Source organism: Chrysemys picta, unplaced genomic scaffold (genome assembly GCF_011386835.1).
Source record: "Chrysemys picta bellii isolate R12L10 unplaced genomic scaffold, ASM1138683v2 scaf41, whole genome shotgun sequence".
In the NCBI taxonomy this organism is placed as follows: Eukaryota; Metazoa; Chordata; order Testudines; family Emydidae; genus Chrysemys; species Chrysemys picta.
The window spans coordinates 62,631-88,393 of NW_027052748.1; the positions used below are offsets into that span (position 1 = coordinate 62,631).

General features: G+C 41.8%; 1 protein-coding gene across 5 annotated transcripts; it reads left to right on the plus strand.

The window, feature by feature from the left end:
- The first annotated feature begins 187 nt into the window (after positions 1 to 187).
- LOC135977843 (histone-lysine N-methyltransferase SETD1B-like) lies at positions 188 to 25,752 on the plus strand. Of its 5 annotated transcripts, none has more exons than XR_010595287.1 (7): positions 188 to 592; positions 787 to 941; positions 1,364 to 1,462; positions 1,917 to 2,187; positions 2,936 to 2,987; positions 6,778 to 6,905; positions 10,191 to 10,712. XR_010595287.1 is itself a non-coding variant. In XM_065579017.1 (7 exons), the coding sequence occupies exons 1-7, from the start codon at positions 520 to 522 to the stop codon at positions 12,130 to 12,132; spliced, it is 2,100 nt and encodes a 699-aa protein (XP_065435089.1). In that variant the 5' UTR covers positions 188 to 519; the 3' UTR covers positions 12,133 to 25,752. The 5 variants fall into 5 exon arrangements, 3 of the variants coding, with proteins under 3 accessions (XP_065435089.1, XP_065435090.1, XP_065435091.1); XM_065579017.1 differs by lacking the exon at positions 2,936 to 2,987 and adding an exon at positions 11,935 to 25,752 and having other exon boundaries at positions 10,191 to 11,366; XM_065579018.1 differs by lacking the exon at positions 2,936 to 2,987 and adding an exon at positions 11,935 to 25,752 and having other exon boundaries at positions 6,778 to 6,890; positions 10,191 to 11,366.
- The last annotated feature ends 11 nt before the right edge of the window (positions 25,753 to 25,763 follow it).

Sequence of the window (25,763 nt, forward strand, 5' to 3'; positions counted from 1 at the left end):
TGTAGCAGGGGGGCAGAAACACAGCTATTCACCCCGTGCCCCGGGCTGCTCCCTGGCTGTCCCTGCAAGGCTCACTGAGTGCCCCCAAACTTGTCCCACCTCTGTCCATCTTGTTTAGAAACAGTTTGCGCTAAGGTAAACGCAGCCCGCAGATTCCAAGGAATTTCCTGCATGCAATTAAACCGGGGGAAAATCCCCTGCCGAGGCTAGCTGGGCTCGGGAAAATGCATGGCCCTTTATTTCGGGTGGGGAGGTGCCAGGGCTCGGCGAGGCTGGGGGCTTCGCGGCGCGCTGCAGCTGCTGTGAATGTGCCTTCGGTTGAGGGCGGTTAGCCATTAGCCGAGCTCCATAGTGGTGTATTGTGGGATGCCTGAGAAGCAAGCAGAAAGCACACACACAATATGTGTTGGCTCGCAAAAAAAGGAGGCAGGAGCCTTTCAAAAGCAATGTAATGTAACCAGCCAAATGTGAAAAGGAGCTCGCCTTTCGCTGCAAGGAGACGATCGGCCACCTCACACAATGTCTTTCAAGGAGATCAAGGCAGGGGAAAAAGCCAAGCACCCAGAAGATCATGGCAAAAAACAGAGTTCAAGTGAGATTGGGTCTTTTTTTCCCCCTTTCTGTCTCTTGTCTCACGGGGGTGGAGGGGTTGTCTAAGAATTCCCCCATTTTAGAGTCTTCCCGGTTGTGTATTTCCCCCCCGCAGCTTTGATGTGTTTAATGGGTGAGTCTTAAAATGGGATCTTTATTACATTTTTAAAAAACTTTGTGTTTTTTCCCCCCCAGGTTGGATCAACGGAATGGAGAATAGCACACAAGCCAGCACTTCTGTCGAGAAAAGAAATCACCACTGGAGAAGTTACAAATTGATTATTGACCCAGCTCTGAAAAAAGGACAGCATAAACTCTATCGTTATGATGGGCAAAATTTTAGCATGCCTGTAAGTGTTTTGTTTTTTAAATAAATTATATACCCCCCACAGACCCCTACCTCGCCCCCCTCTCTAGCAGTCCTTGTTTAGGGGAGGTGTGATGGAGGAAAGGGATTTTTTAATGCTGTAATAATTCATGTTGTAACAAATGTTGGAGGGTGAGGGGAGGAAAAGGCACGAAAGTTACTGCCACCTGACACAATGTATTCAACTGTCAGGATCCCAAGAAGGAGCTAAAACCTGGAGCTTTATTTCTCTGTGGTTCCAATCTGTGTCTATTTCCCAGCAGTATTGCAATTTGACACGTGTGTATGTGTGCTTTTCTCTTCCCCCTGAGGCTTCCCCACTTCCTTGTGGTATGTCCCCCCCCCCGAAATTTCTAGCAATATTATTGATGTTTTTTGTGTGTTCTATCCCCCCTCCCCTTGTAGAACTCGGGAATTGCCCCAGTGGATTGTGTCAGAGATCCCAGGATAGGAAGAATATGGACCAAAACCAAGGAGTTGGAGCTTTCTGTTCCCAAATTCAAGGTACCTGCCCTAGCCTTTAGGTTTAGTTTGGATTCTTGTTATCTGTCAACTGAGCTTGAGTTTGAAATAATGTAATGGGCCATTTAAATGACAGATTCTTATTAACATTATCTGGCAAACCGTTTAACAATAATCCTATTCCTTAAAGAAATCAATACATCTGTCTGATAGGATCAGTTTACCTGTTTTGAGTTAGAACTCTGATGCTTGATATAGCTGCTGAAAATATGTTTTTAAGATGAAAAAGTAACCATTTCCATATAAATTTCTGAGAGTGTAGAGGCTGGATTTCTCTTCAGACTGGTGTGACATTGTTTGTAGACAGTTTCTTTCCCCAGAGTTCTAAGGAGACTAACTCTGTCTGTCTGTTCCAAATGATTTAATTTTCTGCTGCCAGTCTCCCTCCTGGTTCTTAATTATTTGTATTTAATTTTATGTTTGTATAAATCTCCAGATTGATGAGTTTTACGTGGGGCCAGTGCCCCCCAAGCAGGTAACCTTTGCCAAGTTGAATGACAACATCCGTGAAAACTTTCTGACCGACATGTGCAAGAAATATGGTGAAGTGGAAGAAGTAGAGATTCTCTACAATCCCAAGAATAAGAAGCACCTGGGCATTGCCAAAGTGATCTTTGCCACAGTGAAGGGTGCCAGGGAAGCCGTCCAGCACCTGCACAACACATCAGTCATGGGCAACATCATCCACGTGGAACTGGATACAAAAGGTGGGAAGCAGATTTTAGCTCCATGCTCTGTCTAGTTGCAACCCCTGCATCCCCTCTCCCCTCTTAAAGTGAGATGCTTTTCCAGACTGAAGGGACTGGATGATTAAAAATACTAATAAGTGAATGTTGCTCCTTCCCCCTCTGTCTGTCTCTCCTTTTCTCTGGGCCATTGGAAGTCACGTGGAGCTGAATGTGTTGTCTGTTGCTAGGAGACAGTCCTGTAATTTACAAAATGCTGCCATCCTGTCCATTTCATTCACTCACACTGACACCCGGTTTGGCAAACTCTGCCCTTGCCATCGCCCTCGTCCCTTTTCAGAATCTCTTTACAAATGCCTTGATCTAAACTGGTGACCGTTTTCAGAGGCTTAGAAATGCACTTCGAAATATGGTTGTAAAGTTTTTTCCTGTCTTAGAAACTACTATATATAAAAAAAACCACACTGAACTACAGCAGGATCCTATTTTTTGAGCTCCTGGTGTTTCACTGGTACTTAGCAACAAACCCAAGTCTGGCAGTAAAAAGTGTACAGCACTTGACACGGTGTGAGAGTGAGCGAGTGTGTGTGTGTGTGTGTGTGTGTATCTCCTCTCTCTCTTAAAGGGACAGTAACACGTTTAATCCACAGCATGACTGAGCCACAATGGTGGTACTATAGGAATTAACAGTGCAGTAACTATTCAAGTACTGAAAATATTAAAATTCTGCTTATTATTATTGTTTTATGTGTGTTGTTTTTTCCCCAAGCATGCTAGGGAAGGACCTTTCTAAACATCTGGCTAAAAGCTAAAGCAGCGAAGTACGCAAAACGTTACAGGCATTTATTTGTAATTTTTATTATTATTATTATTTATTTGCATTTTAAGCATGATAATTCGAGTTTGAAGCACGTGTTGCACTGTTTTTCTTTAAGAAAGAGGAAGACCCCATGAACACCTTTCTCTGAAAGAAAAAAAGTGCTATGTTTGTCTCAGTTAACCATACAAAGTATAAAAGAAAGTTTCAACAACCTTCAAGTGCAGTGTTTACATAACATTAGGTATGTAACACATGTTATGTGAGTATAATGGAATAATTTTTGACATTATTGCCTAAATAGTAAAAGAACACCCAGAAAAGTTTTTTAAATCATTTGCCAGTATAAATAAACCATGACTGTGAAATGCATATGCTTTGATTTTGGGATTTAATATTTTTAGCACTATTTCATCTTAAATTGATATATATCCTGTTGCTTTGAAATTTGAGGAAGATTAACATATTCATTGAAATTGGAGCAAAAGCCACTTTCAGTTTTAATAATGGGAATTAAAGTGGATTCACAGGGGGTAAAAGTAGGTATTAAGAGACTTCTTGAGCAAGCTGATTGGAGAGTTTTTCTCTGTTTTTTGTTGATTTTATATTTCACTTTTGTAATCCTAGAACAGGTGGTCGTTCAAGAGCTAGGAAAGTTAACTGCATGTTAAGAAGTTCGTGATTTTGCATGTTTTAATTACTTTGGTGAAAACACGAAGACTTAATTTTAAATTGCACTTTCATTTTTACATATAACTCATAAACTCTCTCTATGCCTCTAATTTTAACCTTTTAAAAACTTGTGGCTACTTTGGTTCTTTTAAAAGATGCAATAATACCAGCAATGCTTTGTGGTATGGCAAGATCAGTTAAAATATAATGCTAAAAATAGCAGTTGCAGTTTATGACATCTTTGGCTACACAGTCTATCATTTTTATTTTACTTATCCATTTATTCGCAATATTCAGCTTTTCAAGAAAGTAGTAAAATATACTTTTATAAAAATTCAATATTGGATTCCAAATTTTAGTAAAATAAATGAGTATAAAAAGGAGTGCAAGAAGTGTTTTATCTGTGTATTTAATGATCATGTGGTCAGAGCACAGGACTAGGAGCTTGGAATTCATGAGTTCAGTTCCCAGTTCTGAGATGGACTTCCTTTGTAGCTTAAGGCAATTCAGTTAATTTATCTTCCTCCATTTCTCCATCTGTAGAATGGATATAATAGTTAATTACCTACCTCAGTACCTCTATGGGGGTAATTCAAAGCTCTGTGAAAACGAAAATATAAATACTAAGTATTTATTAATGTTTTACTGAATAAAAAGGGGAATGAGGAAGCTAAGGTATATGTGCTATTTAAAAAAACTAATTTTAAACTTACTTCTACTTTAGAACATTGATGGCAAGTGCTATAATTTCATGTGAATTCAATATTTCAAATGCTCTGGGCCAGATCTCCAGCTGCAAATTGTCATAGCTGCATTAACTGGGCGATGACAGTTTACACAAGTTGAAAATCTGGCCCAATATTTATATATGTGAAGCAGTGTTGTAAAACCGAACATTATTGGAGACTGATAGGCAGTATTTATTTAATGGGCGTTTTATCTGAATAATGCAGGATCAAGGTCTTAATCTGGAGCAGATTCTTTAGACAAGTGCATTTGTAGATACTAGTTATGCACAATTATGTATGAGAATTGGGTGTTTGATCCTGCAGCACTTACTTGTGTAGTCCTGTTACGTGGGAGTACTCACTCACATGAATACATACTATGTGTGTGTGAGCTGCAGGTTCAGGCGTTGGGGTTGTGCATTTTTACTATATTTTATTTCTTTTTCAGTTATACATTACTTATTTTTTTTATTTGTAATTGAAAAGAAAAAGATAAAAACCCTCGGTAAGAAACATCTTCTGCTGTGTTGACTTAAATTTTCAATGTTTAAAAAATTATTCTCACATTCTAAAAAAACAAAGACCCCCCCCCCCCCATGTAAGCAAAACTGAAAATATCTCAAAGGGTCTGATCCAGCTTCTTTTGAAATCCGTGAAAAACTTACTGACTGCAAAATGAGCAGGCTCAGGCTCAAAGTAAACAAACTTGTCTAATATTAAGAAAGTGTATTCACTAGAATTCAGCGCCTGGAAATAAGAATGTTGAACACAGATATCAGTATTGCATGAGGGTTTGCATTCTTTAGAACAGTGGTTTTCAACCTTCTTTTCTGGCGACCCAGTTGAAGAAAATTGTTGATGTCTGTGACCCAACAGAGCTGGGGAATGAGAGGGTTGGGGTGCAGGGGTGAGGGCTGTGGGGTGGAGCCAGGAATGAGGAGTTCAGAGTGAGGGAGGGGGCTGTGGGCTGGTGCAGGGGGTTGAGGTGCGGGAGGGGATCAGTGCTCTGGGCTGGGGGTCCAGGCTCTGGAGTGGGGCCAGGGATGATGGGTTAGGGATGCAGGAGGGGGCTCTGGGTTTGGGGGGCCTCAGGGCTGGGGCAGGAGGTTGGGATGCAGGAGGGGGTCAGGACTCTGGGCTGGGGGTGCAGGCTCTGGGGTGGGGCCAGAGATGGGTTTTGGGTGCAGGAAGGGGCTCTAGGTTTGGGGGGTGCTAATGGCTGGGACAGGGGATTGGGGTGTAGGGTTGGTGTGGCTCCTGGTCAGCGGCGCAGCAGGGGTTCTAAGGCAGGCTTCCTGCCTGTCCTGGCACCGCGGACTGCGCTGTGCCCCGGAAGCGGCCAGCAGCAGGTCCGGCTCCTAGGCAGAGGCGCACAAGCCCCCTCCAACTCAGGATCCCCGTACACCCCCCCCCCCCCCCCCCCCGCCTAGGAGCCAGACCTGCTGGCCATTTCCAGGGCACAGCGCAGTGTCAGAACAGGTAGGGACTAGCCTGCCTTAACTGGGCAGCACCGCCGACGGGACTATTAATGGCCCGGTCCGCGGTGCTGACCAGAGCCGCCGTGACCCAGTGCCTTACATTCCATGACCCAGTACTGGGTTGCAACCTGCAGTTTGAAAACCACTGCTTTAGAATGTTCATGCTAGGAAAGTGCTACATACGCATTACATCAAAACACAGGTTAGCCAGAACCTTCTTGGAAAAGAAGTGATAATTATTTTGTCCATTGTGTTGGATTGCATCTCCTTTGTATTAATAACACCTCATATTCTATTGGAAAGGTTCATGTGAAAAAGGCTTCTAAACTGGCTACAGGTATTGGCAGAATTGGTGTTGTATTTAGTGAGATGAAGCTTTTCTAAAAGTTACAGTTCTGAGACACGTAAACCATTTGACACTTCTGCGAAGAAAGAGATTACTGCTTTCTAGAAAGCATGGCACAGAAACAGAGCAGCCAAATAGAATAAGAGGGAAAAAGACTACTTAGAAACCCTTCTCAAGGGAGCACATTAACAGAGTGTAACTACTAATGCTGGATTCTGCCCTGGCTATTCTTTTTAATGCTTTCTGGTACCCTTTCCCATTCCTCTCAAAGAGAGGTGGCCTATTGTTAATGCATTTTTTCAGATGCTGTGGTTGAAGATGTGGTCGCTCCCATCATCAGCGAAGGGAGCGCCTTGCATCACTTGTCCGGCAGATTTTTAAGAAACGGTGGCACTTACCTTAAGTGTTGCCCTGGCCTCCTTTGGTGGAAAGATGTTGGCTGAAATGGGGGCTATTAAGAGGGCTAGCTGTGTCTGGGGAAGGCTTAATAAAGAGACTTTCGATGTACAGTGTGTGGCTTTTTTTTTTTTTTTTTTTTTTTTTAATAAACTTTCATTGTGGTTTGTGCAGGTGAAACCCGTATGCGGTTCTATGAACTGCTGGTTAATGGTCTTTACACTCCGCAGACCCTTCCTGTAGGCAATGAGCAGGATGTCTCGCCACCTGTGAATGAAACTCAGCAGGTACAGTGTGCTTGGGTGTGTTTTAATAGTACATTTCTAAAAACTTACAAGCAGACAGTGGTTGATTCAAATAGATTCTCCTATAACAAGTGACTTGTGTGGTATTGTTTTATTCCATCCTGGGGTAGTTTTGTCAGTACATTGTAAAAATTACTTTAAAATTCATTATCTGTATTTAAATACATTGGATTTAATAACTGGAACTTGCCAGAGCAAATTTAATTCTTTATAAGTGTCATGTGCAAATTCACGCTGTGCCTAAGTGAATATTGTGAGTGATCTGTGTCCTGTTGTAAATATACAGAACCAACTAAATGCATCCTAGTAACTTTAGTAATTTCTGTAATTAAGGATGCCAGGCCAAATCCATTCATCGGGTCCCCCTGTTGAAGTCCGTGGAGTGACTTGCAAGGATAAACTTGTCCTCTTTTCCTTCACTTTAAAGGTTATTCTAGGTTTTTGCTAGAAGATGGGAAAGATGTGTGTTTTGAATTTTAAAGGTTAGGGTATCTTTTCTGCTTTTTTTTCCTCTTTAAAAATATCAGGAATGCCCATCCTGGTTCCTCCGTAGTTTTTCAGGAGGTTGTCTCATGCGTTTGAGATTTTTTTTCTTCACACCTTTTAAAATGAAGACTAGAGGTGTTGTGTCATTGTTAAAGACACATCAGTTCTCCAAAATGGTCATTGGAATCACTTGGTTAACAAAAACAGAGCCAAGCAGTTCCAAACTGGGGTGTCTAAAGTTTGGCTCTTAAGTAGTAGTCTGTGTAAACAACTCTCTTGCAACTGACTGACAGGCAGTCACCTGCTTCTTCGCGGACCTCCATTTAAATGAGAGAGACTCTTTATGGGCCCACGTTCTGTGTGCAATCACTTGCTGGTTTGGAGCCATAGACTTCCAAATAAAAGTGGCCTGACTCTTTTCAGTGGTCTTGAGCACCCTGCGCTCCCATGGATTTCTGTCCACTTTTATGTAGGAGTCTGATTATGGATTTAGGTGCCTGACTTGAGGCATCCAGGTTTGGAAGTTTTGGCTTTAATAGTTTTAAACATTGTAGCTATAAATCTTTTCCCCCCTCTCAGTTGCTCACCTTTCTCTCTTTTTGATTCTTATTATATCCTCATTTCACTAGTTCTCCAGATAGATAAGTCTTGAATACTGAATGTGAACACCAAACTGTTCCCCCCTCCCCCCCCAATCTCCAAAGTCCCTCAAAGCAAAACCTTTCAGGTCATCTTTCTCCATCATAAAGAGGCCTCATTTCCTCCTCAGCAGGTCACCCTTAAATGTGGAAGAGTGGAGCTGAAAGAGATTGTGATTCGACTAGATAGCCCAGTCCTGCCACGTGCTGAGCGTCCCATGTTGGGCACCTTCCACTCCCAGTGACTTCAGAAGGAGTGGATGATGCTCGGCACTTCACAGGGTTGTACTTGTTGCCTCGTTACAGAGGATCCAAAATGAATGTGTGCACGTCCACTATTGTGGGTTGGTTTTCACAGTTATTAATGAGACCTCTAATTGCTTCTTCATTTTTTGTTTACATCAGTCACCACCATTATTGTTGATTAAAGGTCTTGCAATTTATTATACAATATTACCCTGAACTGAACTTTTTTGGGGTGACCCACAGAACAATAATTCTGGTGATTCCTTCAGTTAATATCTACCAGATTCTCCCAAGACACTGCTAATGTGCTGGAGTAATTCCAGTAGAGTAGCTTGACATTTCTTGATTTGCCTCCTCTCCCCCGTTTCAGCCCTAAAGGTCAGCTGGTCTGCCTGCTCCCTCCTTAGAGCCCTCCCTCACTCAGGGCCTGATCCAAAGCCTATTGAAGTCAATGGAAAAATTCCCATTGACTTCAGCGGGTTTTGGAGCTGGCTGTTATGTTGCCCTTGGCTGGGAGTGCGCTCTTGGCTCTCACCTGCAGGCAATCAAATACCCAGGGAGTTGATACATAAATTAATTATAGGAGGAGTAAGTATGACCTAAGCTGCCTTTGTAACCTTTGGAGGAGAGGGTGGAGTGAGGAAGAGAAAGTTCAACTGCCAAATCTTTATGGTCTGCAACAGCCATACCATGCAAAAAATAACTAAATCTGTAAGTGTGTTTGTGTCAGTGTATCAGACAGTTGGGTGCTGCACGAAACCTGACAGTGGCGATGATTCTGTGGAGCCACTGAAATGTGAATTTTAATTTAAAAAGTAGCAGATAACTTTTAAATAGGAACTTTAAAAACTATTACTTCACTGCAGCCTCAATAAAATCTTCTCTGTTTTTTGTTGTTGCTGTGTTAGAGCTCAGGCCATATCCTGCTGATCTGAAAGGGATTTGGACTGGGTAACTCTCTGCTGCCTATCTACATTACTGAACATTGATTTTGGCATGATGCTGATATGACTCATCATTGTTTGAGGGATTTTTTTTTTCTTTCTTTCTTTTTTGTTACTGGCTTCAAACTTTAATCGGATTGTTTGGATAAAACCCCTCAATGTGCCTTTGAAGTAAATTTCATTAAGATCGATTATTTGGCTGTTCTGTGAGGTTCGTGTTTTTTAGTTTTTAGATTCCATAGCTGGAAACACTCTACCTGATCATGTGTCTTTGTGAAGTTTCTGTTTAATTTTTGTTTGTTTGTTTGCAGTTCAGACACAACCTCTTTACATATAGTAGATAGATTGACTCTTCTGCTAGAGCTTAACATGTGGCAGGTGGGCAGATCGGGGGTCTGAGCTGACAATCAGACCAACACAAAGCCTGATTGACTTCCACAGGTTCTGTGCTTGCATACGGGTCTACTATGTGGAACTGATTGCAGGTGTGGAGCCAGTGTGTATATGTATATAGTCTGATTTGATATGTAAACTAGCTACTTGGGTCCCTTCATACTGTGTAAAACAGTCTTAATCTTTTGGTTTCAATGGTACTCTTTCATTCTCTTCTCTAGTTACATTCAGAAACTGTTGACAGAATTTTTTATTTTATTTTCAGTATTCTTGATGTCTCATGTTCACCTGATTCTCTTGACCTTAACATTGCTGCCAAAGAATAAATAGTATTTGCCCATTTCCTTCACTTCCTCTCCTACAGACTTTTAAAACCAAAATAACTGCCTACATATTTTAACGGATAATTATTTGTGTATGACTTGGTTTTCAGAGCTGCAAGCACCCACTACTGCCAGGGAAGTCAATTGAAAGTCTTGGTGCTCAGCTTCTCAGAAAATCAGACAAATAGTTTTTGACTGTGTATGTGTGTATATATCTATATCTATTATTTACTTTTATTTTATTTTTTATAGTTGACTGATTCTGTAAAACGTCTGAAAGACAGTAACCTTTCTTCTGCGGGATCATCCATTACCCCAAACAGTAGCACCCCATTTTCCCATGATACAGCCTATTCCAGCAGTCGGCAAGACACCCCAAACTCGTATAGCCAGTATACCCCACAGTCCCAAGGAACCCCACTCACCCCACGACTGGGGACTCCGTTTTCCCAAGATTCAACCTATTCCAGTCGTCAAACGACACCAGCTTACCATTACGGACAGGACTCTGGGTATAAACCCAGGAGACATGAAACAAAATTTACAGATGCCTATAATAGACGACCAGGACATCACTATGTCCATAACTCGGCAGGTGTTTACAGAGGGTCAGAACATCAGTTTAGCACGTTCAAGTCTCATCAGCAAGAGCCAGTACAATATTCTCACACTCCTCCCTTGAGCCACTCTGGTTCTTCAAGTTATAAATCTGCCTTCTCTCCATACCAAGCACCAGCTGTATTTCCCCCATCTGATGAACAGCAGTATCCCCAAACTTCCAGAGACACCGAGTACCGGAGACCTGCCCCGCCTCCAGCTGAGATCTTAGTAGAAAGTAGTGCTGCTACGAATATTGATTTTGTTCCTGTGAAAGAAAAACAGGAGGAACTCCCATCCCTGCCACAGTCAAACTGTCTTACCGAACAAAGTACAGCATCCTTTTCTCAGACTCCGGAAAGGAGTGAGACACCTGGCACCCCAACCATGGAGTCTGAAATGCAGCATAACAGTTTAGACTCAAGGATTGAGATGCTCTTGAAAGAGCAGAGAACAAAGTTACCTTTTCTCAATGAACATGATTCGGACAATGAGATCCGAATGGAAGGTAGCCCTATCTCTTCCTCCTCCTCCCAACTTTCTCCTATCCCATTGTATGGCTCTAACTCTCAGCCCAGTTATAGAGCTCAAACCCCATCCTCACGTCCCTCCAGCACTGGCTTGGAGGACATTAGTCCAACACCGTTACCAGATTCTGATGACGACGAGCCAATCCCTGGGACAGCTCCTCTGAGTCAGAATTCAAGAGGAACGTCAGAGGCCAGTATGACTCCTATTGATCAGCTGAGTAGGACATCCAAAGCTGAGACTTCTGAGACTAAAGAAATGCTGCCTGGTGACCAGACACCAACATCAGAAAAAATGGATGAGGTAAGAGAGAGAATTCAGATAAGCTACATGAATGTCTATGTGACTAGAACAAGGTAGAGCATGTACTCTATTCAAAAAGTGGTCTTTAGAAACTGTTGTGGGGTTTTTTTTGTTTTGTTATTGTTTTTTGAGCCAGGGTGGTTTTAACCAGGTTTGACTCAGGGAGTTGGTAATGGGGTAGATGTGACATGAGCTGATGGTCTTAGTCCGGTTCCTGGTTAACAGGCGTCCCTATTTCAAGGACAACCCCTGTAATTGGTAGTTTCACGTAGGGAGCTCTACGATTGAATAGGCCATAAAAACTGATTTCCATCTTGGTGGTGCTCATTCTAGCTTAGGGTTGAAACTTATTGGTGAGACTGAGGAAATTTGCATTACCACTGCTCATGCAGTTACTGTCCTGTGGATCAACAGATTTTTGAGTCACCAGAGCTGTCAGTCCAATTCCGCTTGCCAGCTCTGATGTCCCTTGTAAAAAATACATCTACTTTGGTAGTTGTCAAATTGTTTATTCCATCAGGTGTGAACAGGAAACAGTTGTTGGGTTCTAACATACTCTTTCCTTAAGCGATTTAGACGAGAGGTAACTGACCTACTGGGGATGTGTTCCACTGAGTCTTCCAACAATAGAGCACAGCCTGCTGCCTGTAATGGAGCATTTGGGGATGAAGGACTTCAGGAGCGTAACTATATGGAATGCTGCCAGCAGACAGAGAGTGCATTGCAGTGGGTGTTTTATTTGGTGTTTCAATTGAAACAAATGTGAGTAACATACTGTAATGTACATTTGGGTCCCAGTATAACATGTCACTGACAGTCAAAATATATATCTTCACAAGCGCCTGACCCTTCTACTCAGTACTGTTTATAACAGGATCTCAAGCAGATGAAATTATTATAATTTGAGTACAAGAAAAAAACACATTCAGGGAGACATCTAGTATTCTAGATTGGTTCTGTCTAATAAGTGAACACGGTGTAAAAGATAATTTGCTTTATTTATAAAGCATTTCTGTAATTAAACTGGCAGAAAATACTTCTCCAGTAAACAGTTGCTGTGTTTCCACCCTAGAAGTGGCTGCATTTCAGGAGCAGGTGCAGCATTCCTGTGCATGTGTGGTTTGCAAAATGCTTTGGGATTGTTTGGTTGAAAGGCACTACAATCATCAGATCACACGTTTTAAAATGTTCAATAAGGCTAATAGGAACATTCTCCTCAGATCTATTTTTTATGCCTAAATGATGACCGATACTTCGTGTGTGTTTTGTAAGTAAGTACATGTTCAAATCTTTTTGAACTTGGACGGCAGTGCTGGTCCTGCTTTAGAAGCAGCTCAACCACTTGGTGTGCGCCCATTCTTTTTATAGGCTGACCCAGTCTCCACCCCTCTGGTAACATGACTGGAGAGATCCAACGAAGTGGGTATTCACCCACGAAAGCTTATGCTCCAATACATCTGTTAGTCTATAAGGTGCCACAGGACTCTTTGTTGCTTTTTATAGATACAGACTAACACGGCTACCCCTCTGATACTCTCTAATACATGTTTCCTTTGACGCCCCAGTCTTGGTTGGGAAGTGGGTTTTAAACCAGAAGACTGGCCCTGCAGGATTGAGAGAGGATATTTTTGAAAAACCCACGTTTTGTGACTAGCTTATTCACAGGTGGAAACTCTGCATGATCTGTTGGGCATTATGGGCTTGAATCTGCTTTCTTCTAACGACGAGCATTTCATCACATTTTAAAAATTGGACGAATGCCACTGTGATCGTTTGGGGTCAGGGACTTTCTACAACTGCAATGTTAACGTCCCTTACTGGCCTCAGAGGAGTTCCCGGTATATTGTATTAACAGATTGTAACATGGGACAACAGTGTGCAGAAGTTGAAGCCTGTGATTAATCTTAGTCTTCCCTTAACGAGATATCAGTGTCAGAAGTTCGTCTTCACGGTTCTGCACAAAACGGCACAAAACTGAATACGTTCTAAAAGCCTATTTAAAAGTCAAAAAGTTGCTAAGAGTATCTCAAAACCTATTCTCCCTGCTGTTGTTGTCTTCTTACAAAAAGATATTCTATTTTTTTTCTTCTTAGAGCTGTTTGTTCAGAACTTCCTATTATTTACAAATCACCCTAAAACTATTCCAGTGCATTTAAAAAAATGTATGTGCCTTTCACTGCTCCTTTATGAAGTGTGGGTTGGGTGCTTTTTTGCTTCTCTCCCCCCAGTGACCGCCCCCTCCCAGTTTTCCACAAACTAGGTCCTGGCTCCCCTCCCTTTTGCTGAAGGATTCTTTGAAGGACTGGAGTTGAATACAACAAGGAGTCTGGTGGCACCTTAAAGACTAACAGATTTATTTGGGCATAAGCTTTCGTGAGTAAAAACCTCACTTCTTCGGATGCATTTAAGGTGCCACCAGACTCCTTGTTGTTTTTGTAGATACAGACTAACACGGCTACCCCCTGATACTGGAGTTGAATAGCGACTCCACCAGAGGCTGAAATTTGAGCTGTAGCTTTCCAAACTTCAAGTGAGTCAGAAAGGAGTACTGAGTCTTGGGCTGGGAAAGCCACAGCTAGGCATCAGCCTATTGTGATGTTACTGTTCAGCTCCAGTCCTTCAAAGAATCCTTCAGCAAACAGGGAAGCCAGGACCTAGTATTTCTAATGTGTGAGGGGGAAGAGCAGAGCCAACATTTATATTTGGGTGGGAAGGGGCCCGTGGTAGCCATCTTTGTGTTTTAAAGAAGCAATCAAGGGCAGATACTTGGAACCTCTGTTTCCTTCATAATTCGCTTTTAAAGTGTCCGACTGTGTATTGATATACAGTCTGAGTGCATGCTCTGTCTGTACACACGCAGACAGTGATGTCTCAATACTTGTAATAATAATACCCCCAAAAAAGGTAGCAGGAACGTTTTCGTTTAAGGTGGCAGCAGCTTTTCATGGGCCCAATCCTGCTTCCACCAAAATGAATGGGAGTTTTGTCAGTGGGAGCAGGTTTTGGCTCTACCTCAGAATTGCTGTTATGCAGTAACTCTTGTTCTCTAGGGAAAGCACCATGTACCCTGCATAAAGGCAGGAAACCCAGAGTTGCAATAGCAGAGGTTAAAATGAAGAGAGTGAGGCTGGTCCCGCATTAACTCTGCAAGACACCCGAGTTTGATTCCAGGATCTGGCCTGCTTCGTTGAGCTTGGCAGTGTGTTTGACTCTGAGAAAGGGAATGCCATGCTTCTATCGGCAACACCTACCCATGGCTAATCTCAGGATAGTGATTATGGGCTCCAAAGAAAGTCCTGTTAGCTGCTTTCTTTCAGCCAAGGGAAGCTTAAGAAGCAGAGCCTAAAGTGGAGATGAAATATGGGCTGCGGGGAAAGGGGCGGGGACAGGAGGAAGGGATCCTTTACAAAAAGCACATGCAAGCATTTAAGAAAACCTGTAGAGCTCATTCAAAGTAGTCTTGAGTTCGGGAACAAAAACGGGGGGGAGTGAAATAGAGTTTAGTTAAAATTTTATTTTAGCAAGATTCCATAGGTAACACTGAGAAAAACCTTTTGTCCTGCCTAACTGAGCGACAGTGAGGAAGGTGTAATCATATCAAGCTCTTTAAAATAAAATAAAAAAATCTTTGCGTGGGGTTTCAGAAGCGCAAGAGTTAAATATGTAACATTTGATGTTTTGACATCCCATTTGAGCCAGGTCTTGTTTTTGCTTGAGGCCTGCTACAGGAAGAGGCCCTGCATGTGCATATTGGGGAGGACGGTAGGATCAGAACAAGTCACTTTGTTTTATATTGATGGTGCCTTTTGTGTTCCAGTGTATGAAGACTTTGGGTTGTTGTTGTTGTTTTTTTTTAAGCAGCTTTTTTTTATGATAAGAATGTCATCCGATTAGCACTTCACTTATTAGGAAATACTTTTATGTTGATGATCAACAGCCTACCAACCGTCCTTGTAAATTGCCTATGCACCTAGATACCAGAGTGACGGGTGCCTTATAAATGCCTAAGATGATAATGAAAATAGGACTCCTCGGAAATAATAATGACGAGGCTGTAGCTCTGCTCTGTACTTTACTTGCTGTAAGTTTTAGTAAAGGGTTTTGTGACACAAATGGAGATTACATAATATGCAGTTGTCCTGAGGACACCTAAAAACTGCTGATGAAACCAGCTCCGAGAGCAAACTTTGTTTTAATGCGGTGGCACAGTTTTTCTTTGTCAGTTGATGCTGAAATGTCTCGTCACAGGATCGCAGTTACTTTATTTTATATTTTTTTTGTAGAGACTTTCTACATCTAAAATTATAGATCAGCATAAATTGAAATGAGCCAAATTCATCCCTAGTTAAGCTCCACTGAAGTCATTGGAGTTCCATCCAGGATGAATTTGCCCTACATGTTTAAATGTATTTGAGCTTTTGTTCCTCCGTAGTTATGCCTACACTTTGGAAACTTTACCGTGGAGCTGACCTGAAGAAGAGCTGTGTGTGCTCGAAAACTTGTCTCTTTCACCTCACTCACTTTGTCTCTGTAAAAATATCAGACAGGCCAGTTCCATTCTACCTCCCTAATTCCCCTCCTCAGTTTTAACTGGATATGGCATTCTTCCTCCCCTCCTGTTCTAAAGTACTGCAGAGAGTTGTGTGCTGTCAAACGGCAGCTATATTCGCACCCTAGAGTTGGTTGCATTTCAGTAGCTGTTGAATGGATTCCTATTAAACGTCCATCTAAATTTTCCTTTCGCAGTAGTGACTGTTCAGGGGAGCAGAGCAATGCCATTTGTGCTTCTAGTACTAGAACCATCGCGCCAGTGAAGGGGGGCCACTGGAGCACTCCTAGCCAGCTATGCCTTGCAGCTCCTTTGTAAAAGGATGCATGAGCTGCCTGGGAAGCTATCTCTTAATCAAGGAGTGTGGCCCATACCTTTTTGGAGCTATGCTGCACTGTGCAGGCAAGAACCAGCGCCTCTGCCTATAGTTCAAAAGGTTAAAATCCTTAAATGCTGCTGAGTGGAGCGGAAGAGACCCCCCCCATGTCATCTTTTCCCCATTCTCATTCCCACTCAACCCAAGGCATGATCTGGCTCATCATATGTTAACTGCTTGGGGATCCTTTAAATACACAGTGATTTGGTTCATATTTGTTGAGGCTGGACGTTTCTGCCATATCCTTTTCTGTAAGGCACAGAAGTTTTAATTCAAGGCAAAAAGCAATGTAAATGCACATTGAGGCTGAGAATTTAAAACCTAAGAGCCAGAAAATTCAGAGCTATGGTTTCCACAGTAGCAGTGTCTCAGCCCTCATGCCCATAAATAGTTGTGCAAACTGTTACGTATGTGCATTATTTGTATGCGCACCTGGGACCCCATTTACAGCTAGAATAGGAACCATCATCTCTGGATGGGGTAGTTGTGTGGGAAAGTTGCACTGAATTTCTTTATGTTAATTAAAGATGAAAAAACCCTGAGACCTGTGACTTATTGCCCAGTCTCATAAACACGCCTTGTGTGATTCAAATAAAACAGGCATTTTCCTGAGCTCTGAAGTCTCTAGAATGCGATCATGCTTCACAGAACCTGCTCATAATCGAAATTCAAGAAATAGGTACATGTTGTGACCATTAATTTCCATCTATGCAGCCAGCCAATGTCAGTGTAGCAGAGTCTGGCACAGTAGCTCTGTTGTATATGTGCATGATGTCACTTATGCCAAGCTTGTGCAATGTAAGCAGTGAGAGAGAACTACTTAAACTATGGATTCCGTTCTGTCATTTTTTACTCAAACAAAGCACCTCATAGACGACATTGTTACTGGAGGATTGGACCCTAAGAGTGTAAGGTTACTCAAGGGAAGTCAAATGCCCAAATCCATTAAAAGATTATTTAAACAGGACATTACATTTGTCTTTTTCAAATCCTCAGAGGTCTGTTCATTTCCAAGTGTGGGTTTACTGTAAAAACAGACTATGTATAATCATTTTATTTGAATGTGCTCCTTGGGACAGATTCTGCTCTTGTGTAGAGGGTGTGATAGCAAGTGTGATAAATCGGGGCACTATTTTCTTGGGGTGTTTGTGCGCATAGTTGCTTATATAAGACAAAGCCCCTATTATCAAGACATCTGGTCACCCTAGGATAGGAGCCACCGCAGCAGCATATAGGGACCACAAATAGCCCTCAAAAGGGCCATAGGAGAATTTGCACCCCCATCCTGGCACAGGCACTCAGTACCCTGACCACCCTTTAAACCTCAGGGTAGAGGGCATGCTAGGGGCAGGTTCATGCCCTCAAGTGCTGGGGGGGGGGGAATTTTGGACTGCTCCAGGCTGCAGAGCAAACCAGAGGCCGCCCTCACGAGGCTCTTGTAAATTGGGGGCTGCGCTGGCTCCTGAAGCAGTGCAGAATTCTGAGGGTGCAAAAATTGCTTAAACGAAAGCCACCTTTTCCCTCCCCCAGAGCCTCCTGGAGGTCCAGCACAGGATTCAACCTTTGTGTGGATTTGGTGTCCTGTCTGCTGCTCTGAATGATGAAAATGAGCTGTTACTGGTTTATACGCCTGCAGAGCCAGTACGGCTAAGAGACTGAAATGGACGGTCTCTCTTCCTTGTACAGTCTTGGATTTGTTTTCTAACTTCCAGTTGGTCCCTTCTACGAAACCTCATTGAAGGCAAAGGAGTTGCACAATTGTTACCTTCAGTCATAATTTGCTCCGAAGAATCCATATTATTGGTGATGGTGCGAGAGAGAGAGACCAACTTGATTCTCACATACCTGGTTGCATTTGCAGGGCGGGTAGTTAGGAAAATAGTAACTTGCTTCTGAACAGAGCACATCGGATATGGAGTTGAAGGGAGATGACAGACCCGGAATTGCATTTTTTTACAGTCACTTTTCAGAGTAGAACTACATAGGACTGGTCAGAACTTCAGTTTGGTTATGTAAGTACTGTATTGCGTTCATACATACATATATGCAGGGATAAACATGTTTTTTAAATATTTCACTAGATTTTTATACAAAGCCCTGATAGTGAAACAGAAGAACAAAGGAACACGTGTCTTGTTAGTAACAAAACTAGAAATGGTGAAATGCTTTTGAGTCTGACTGAAAAATAGAAAGCATGTTGTGGTTGAGAGGTCCAGTGCTTCTTTCACTGTCTGGTGTCATGCTAGGACTTTGAGGCTTTTAAAGTTTGCATATCTAATATAAGTGACATTTTCATACCCTTTTATAAATCGTTGTTGCTGGTTATATATCCTCTTTTAATTCAGTCTTCTCACAGTTTTACTGTATGTGGTTTTCTTAATATTTTCAGCCATTTAAAGGAATGGCTATATATTATTCCTATTTAAATAATAAGTAAGAATACTGCTCAGAATTTGCATTGTGAAATCTGTAGAAGTTCTCATACTCTAAGGTCACACTGCAGCTTTTAAGGCTGTGTGTGTGTGTGTGTGTGTGTGTGTGTGTGTGTGTGTGTGTGTGTGTGTGTGTGTGAGAGAGAGAGAGAGAGAGAGAGACAGAGTGGAGGTGCACCATTATACAGTGCAAGTCCCCATCCACCAGCATTCCTCCTAGAGAAGCATGCCCCAAATGGCAACTCTGTCACTCTTTCCGGGGATGCAACATGCAGTCCTTCACCGCCCAGCTAGAGTTGCTTGTTGGTATAGAGGAATGAGGCTGTGGCCCTGCCACTTGTCAAATACCTATGGCCCACAGGGGATAATATCAGGAAGCAGAGACTTTGCTCCTCAAGAGATTTATGACCAACGCAATAGCTGGTGAATGGTCCCTGTTTTACATATGTCTAAATCCTGCTTTTCACAGATGTGACCATGCATAGACACAAAGCAGTGTGAGCTGTTCTTCTGGTACTAGAATCAGCCTGCCAGTAAAGGGGGCCAGAGGAGGACTGTGCCCAGCACACCTTGCTGATCCTTATGACCAACTCCTGTACAAGGACATTAGTGGGGAAGACTCTTGTGCTGCCTTCTCCTCCCTTTCCTCTTGTGCTCCTATGCAGGGTTTGGATATGACTTAGGCCAGGTCTACACTAACCCCCTAATTCGAACTAAGGTACGGAACTTCAGCTACGTGAATAACGTAGCTGAAGTTCGAAGTACCTTAGTTCGAACTTACCTCGGTCCACACGCGGCAGGCAGGCTCCCCCATCGACTCCGCGGTACTCCTCTCGCCGAGCTGGAGTACCGCAGTCGACGGCGAGCACTTCTGGGTTCGACTTATCGCGTCCAGACTAGACGCGATAAGTCGAACCCAGAAGTTCGATTGCTCGCCGCCGAACTACCGGGTAAGTGTAGCCAAGGCCTTAGCCCCAGAATATTTTAGGGGCTTATTAAAAATGCTTGACTGTTATTTTTGGCATTTTAATTTCTGCTTTTTGTAAATAGTACTTTCTCTAGACCTTTGTTCCCATCAAAGTCCAACCATTAGTTGTGATGTTATTGGATATTTAAGTCTCAGAAATGCAAGTGGCGAGGTTTCATATTATAATATATACCTTACCCAAGAATTCCTTCAGTTTCTCCGGTTAGTTATATGCCCAATTGTCCTCAGCACTTGGTGGCTGTGGAAAGTGACCAAGTGAAAGCAAACAAATTACTTGGTAACAGTGTGTGGCAAAATGAATGGCATTGAAAAATCATGCCAGTGTATTAGGTAATCTATAGAAATATTGAGAAAATAATTGCTGTTGACATATTGTGCTAGGCTGTCTGCTGCCAGCATTAATCTCTCAGTGATTTTTAAGAAAACCGAGAAGCCACTGTATTGTGTGTTCAGAGTGCCCTGTCTGTCTGTCACACACAGCAATAGATTGACGAGTGCATATTCAGATGTTCAATTACTGTTGCCTTCCCTGATGTTCCCTAAAAAAAACAGCTAATGAGTAGGACTTATGTACACGTCAGCTGCAGGTCACGATTGCGCCCCATTAATTTTGGTTTTCGGTTTGGGGCTTAGTTTCTACCTAGTGCAGCAAAGGCAAAACCCAAAATGAAACCAGTGAGTTCGTTACACCCCGTGCGTGTCATACCTGTGCACAAGAACTCGTTTGATCCAGACTGCTGTCTCAGGTTTTGTTATAAAACTATCAGTTGATCTTTTGTAAATGTTGTACCCATCCAGGGATAAGTTTTTGCTTTAGGTGTCTATAAAAGGTTGGGAGGCCTAAAAAAGAGTTTTAGTATTTGTAAAATTTTATTTGTTTAGCCTTGGCAATGTGATTGTACTTTACAATGTACAAAAATAAAGAAGTGCCTGTTCTGAAAAGATTACAGTGTAGAACACTGGCACATAAAATCAAGATGCACTAGGAAATCTATATGCATCCGAAGAAGTGGGCTGTAGTCCACGAAAGCTTATGCTCTAATAAATTTGTTAGTCTCTAAGGTGCCACAAGTTCTCCTGTTCTTTTTAGGAAATCTAGAGATGGTGCGTTGGATTTTTTAATGTTCTCTTCCCCTAACTTGTAGTAAAATCACTTCTTATAGGTTTTACAAAAGTGAATTTTTAGTGATTTCAGTTAAGGGAAGTTGGTGGGTTGGGATCCTGAGATCATTCTATGCATAAAGGACAGCATGAACAATGCACAGAGACAGGAATGAGAGAAGGAAATGAAACCATTAGGTTTCATTTCTCTGTTTGAACCTGGAGCTGGCAGAGTTTCTCCTGGTTTGGAGGCTTGGTTGCAAAAGGGTCACACTGCTGTAATAAAATTGCCAATTTTCACATTTTACGATTCTGGTATTTTGACTTATGCATTTTGTTGGTGGGATTTAGGTTTAATTTGCAGATTTTGGTGTGTTCATTTTGATGTAATGTAGATTTATATCTCCTGTGGAGGTGATGAACATATGATAAATACAATTTATCATGATTCTTTGACCAGCAGCTCTCCTCATTTACCTACTATCCATGAAGTAGGTTGATGGCAGAGCTAGAGAAAGAACCCAGAAGTCCTGAGTCCGCAGCTTTAACCAGTAGCCTGGGAGTGAGAGAGAGTCAGACATTTTCTTACACTTCTTTCTGGAGAAAGCTTAATATAATTCAGGGCAAGGATCACATAACTGTGTTTTTGTTCAAGAAATGTGTTCTTTTCACATGACTATATGGGATCGAAATGTAGTTACTACAGTAATGAAGAAAGACTCCTTCTTTAGAACAAGCAGACTGATTTTTTTTTTTTTTTTTTGGTAACCAAATTCCTCACAGCTTCCCCTTCTCCCAAAGTCTTTTGCAGAGACTATTATTCCAGGTGGTTGGTGTTTTTTCCAGCCACTAAACTTTAATCCAGAGCACACCAGTGATATTGCTGCAGGCTTTAGACTCGATCAGGTCAGGTTTAAGTTAATGTTTGGAAATTAGTTTGTAGGGTTGTGCACCATTCATCTCCTGTGGCTGTGCAGTCACTAAATATATCCATTTCAGCTGGAGGATGTTGTGGGTAGCGGGGTCCAACTGCATTCTTTGGTGGGAACATGGAGTTAATATGGGCAAAAAACACAGAAACCTGTTATTGTGATATGAGCTTTGTATGTTGCCTAAAACATAAATAACTCTGAAAATACAAAGATCTTTAGTACTGAACCAAAACCTTTAAATTCAAGTGAAATGTAAGGAAAAGTTGAACAGAGTCATACATTGTAGTAATAGGAAAATGTGGTTAAAATACTATATTTTGACTAGGGATCCATCTTTGAATTTGTTCAAACATTATTTTTGTTTTTTTAAAAGGGATGTGTCCAGTCAGAGATGGCCACAAATTTAGGTTAAAAAATAAGTTGTAATACAAAAATCTTTTATAAAACCTAAGTCCGTTAGAAATGTTTCCATAAATAAGTGCTGTGTGCATGTCTCACCCTTATGTCTGATCCTTCAAAAGCATCATATATGTGGATGCCTGTGCCCATGCAGAGCCCCATGGCAGGACTGAGGTCTAACAGATTTTTTGCTTTTAAATTCCAATGGAAACAGTTTTTTGTTTCAACAAACACCCCACTGCATTGTCTGCAACCCAAGCAGCGCAGCCTAGTGCAGGAGAACCAGAAAGTGAAACTTGCTGTAAACCAAAATGATCTTTCTCACTACTGGATATTTGTTTTCCAGTCCTGCCCATGACATTCTAGGTACTGGGGACGTACGCAAAGATGACAGTACCTGTTCTGAAGGCCTTACAGTAATCGTTTTTCATTGTCATTAGAAAAATACAACCTTGGGGTGGCATATAGAGTAAAATGTAAAAGATTTAAAAGATTTTAGCTGTTAAAAATCTATAGTTTTATTAATGTGGATGAAGATTTTGTTGGGCGAAGGAGAAGATATTGGACTAGACTTAGGGTGACCAGACAACAAATGTGAAAAATTGGGACAGGGGGTGGGGGTAATAGGAGCCTATATAAGAAAAAGACCCAAAAATCGGGACTGTCCCTATAAAATCAGGACATCTGGTCACCCTAACTAGACTCATCCCTGATGGAACTCAATTAACTTCAGTTGGACAACACCAAGGATGCACTCGGATCTTTATTACTGATCTGATAGCATAATTTTAAATGGTCCAAAGAATTTAGTGTCTATACGCTTTTGACTCATATTTTTGGCCATTTTCATTAGTGTGCGGTGGCAACAATAATAGTCCACAATTGCCACTACTTTTTAGCAAGATACAGCATTAATCTTGTCTGCAATGTGTTAAGCATATTGATTACAGTATATGGAATACAATTTAATTACCTACTGTAATTTTGCCCTTTTTAAAGGAGTTGAGGATAAATAATCCAAAGTAAAACGGTATTAACTGAAAACCATAGGGTAAGGTATTTTTAAAAGGACGATGCATGATTGGTCAATAAAGAGACTGAGGCTTTGGAGGCTTTGGTAGTTAATGGACTAAATCAAGTAGGTGAGTTGTGGTGGACTTAATTCTGAATACTTAAGCAAAGAGCTGTCTTCAGTGTGGAGTTATGGCTTTTCTCACAATTGTTTGCATATAGTATTTTGGATGAATAATCTGTCTATGCAGGTATTCATCTGTAATTTCAAAGTAATCAACTAGTCTAGTGGGAAAGCATATTTTGATAAAAACTTTATCCATCTGGAGTAATCTAGAAGTGGCCTCAGACAGAAAATATATATATAAATCCACGGTACGCCCACATCTTGAATACTGCATGCAGATGTGGTCGCCCCATCTCAAAAAAGATATATTGAACTTGGAAAAGGTTCAGAAAACGGCAACAAAAATTATTAGGGGTATGGAATGGCTGCCATCTGAGGAGAGATCAATAAGACTGGGACTTTTCAGCTTGGAAAAGAGACGAGTAAGGGGGGATATGATCGGTGTGGAGAAAGAAAATAAGGAAGTGTTATTTATTCCTTCTCATAACACAAGAACTAGGGGCCACCAAATGAAATTAATAGGCAGCAGGTTTAAAACAAACAAAAGGAAGTATTTTTTCACACAACGGATAGTCAACCTGTGGAACTCCTTGCCAGAGGATGTTGTGAAGGCCAAGATTATAACAGGGTTAAAAAAAAAAAAACTAGATACATTAATGGAGGATAGGTCCATCAATGGCTATTAGCCAGGATGGGCAGGGATGGTGTCTCTAGCCTCTGTTTGCCAGAAGCTGGGAGTGAGCAACAGGGGATGGAACAGTTGATGATTACCTATTCTGTTCATTCCCTCTGGGGCACCTCGCATTGGCCACTGTTGGAAGACAGGCTACTGGACTAGATGGACCTTTGGTCTGACCCAGTATGGCCGTTCTTATGGCCTATTGCATGTACACTCAAATGTGTTTAAAATTGATATATTGAACACACAAAAGCGTTGTTAGGGGAGAGATTTTAATAGGAGGGAAATAAGAGCTTTAGATTTTTCCCAGCCCATCCTCTTTGGATCCTGGACAGGAATTGTAATGCTAATAATATTACTGTTCACTCTTTCAGTGATTTTCAGTCAAGAATCTCAATAATTTAAGCAAAGTGCTTTAAGTGTTATCATTCCCATTTTTACAGATGGCGTAACTTAGGCCCAGAGAGGCCCACAGTCTCACAGCAAATTAGGAAAGGGAACCAAAGTTCAGTCAGGAACCAGAACACAGGTTTCCTGACTTTTAGTCTCTTGTTCTAACTAATAAACAACCTACCTATTTGCAGTGACTTGCTTACTTTCACGATGATCACCTCTGAAATAACTATCCCAGGATTGCGACTTTCTACGGGAGAGAATAAGTGAAGAATCTGGGCCTATCCAAGCACAAATCAGCAAAGAGAGGGCAAAGACTGGCTATAGAAGTTCTCAGCAGGCGAGAATAAGATGGCCTAGTCTGCCTTTTCCATCTCTAAATTCAGTTATTCAAGTTTCCTTCTCTACCTATTTTACATACAAACTGCAGTGCTATCCTTATAAATGTTTTTCATCAAATCAAAATGCCAATGGAAACACCACCCCAGTTGAGGGATGTATTGAAAACAGCGTTAGTTTGTGACATTTGCTGCTACTTACCGTAATTTATGTGCTGCTTCTCATCTGTATTAAGGTAACTGAGCAAGTATAATATCTGCAGGGAGCTAAGGGGAAGCCAGATGTCGTTCATTTGGGTACCTTTAGCTACAAGTTTAGCCAAGAATCTCCAGCTACAATTGTAGAAAGTTTTTCTACTTCTAGCCTTCCTCCTGCACTGCCCCCCCACCATCTGGAGAGGAATACCACCACCAAGGGGGAACTTGCCTTCTGGTACAGAGCTCTTGTTCGTTGGGCAGGTTTGAAAAGGAAAAACTTTCTGATGCTCCTGACTGGATATTGCTATAGGCATTGATGGGGATTGAGGGAGTTAGCTGTATTATTTTTATGAATATTATATGTACGTCAGTTTACCGGCTTGATGATATTCTGCCTGCCTCTATGAAGTTGGAAAAATGAAGCAATGACAGAAATAAGATATCTGCAGAGATAATACCAAGGGTCCTAATGAGAACAATGAAGAACTGTTAATTGGGAAATGCCTACTTGACCGGTTCAAGCCAGGTTAACAAGTTTGTTTTTCCATCTGGGACCCTAAGTTGAAAAGGATCATAACCTGTTAAAACCCACCTGGAGAGAAAGGAATGGGGGACCAGGCAGCAGCTGCTTGGGGAGAGATGCTGACAGGGAGAGAGAGAGAAACAGCAGCAGATCTGTCTGTCCCTCCCAGGTCAGAAGTAGGCATCCTGGTCTGAGTGGAATTTACCAAAAACTTGCAAGGTAAAGATAAGTTTTCTGTAGGAGCCAGATATATGGGGCTTTTGGTGATTTAATACTTTTCTCTGCTTATGTACCTTTTGGGTAAATAAACAATACTTTTGTTTTCAGTCACTTTAATCGGGTGCAGGTCAC

Bases quoted from the DNA above. Each gene is read 5' to 3' on its own strand.
- LOC135977843 (XM_065579017.1), top strand. From the start codon at position 520: ATGTCTTTCAAGGAGATCAAGGCAGGGGAAAAAGCCAAGCACCCAGAA. The intron at 593-786 runs GTGAGATTGGGT...TTTCCCCCCCAG, and splicing joins TGGCAAAAAACAGAGTTCAA to GTTGGATCAACGGAATGGAG. The intron at 6,906-10,190 runs GTGTGTTTTAAT...TATTTTTTATAG, and splicing joins AGCAGGTACAGTGTGCTTGG to TTGACTGATTCTGTAAAACG.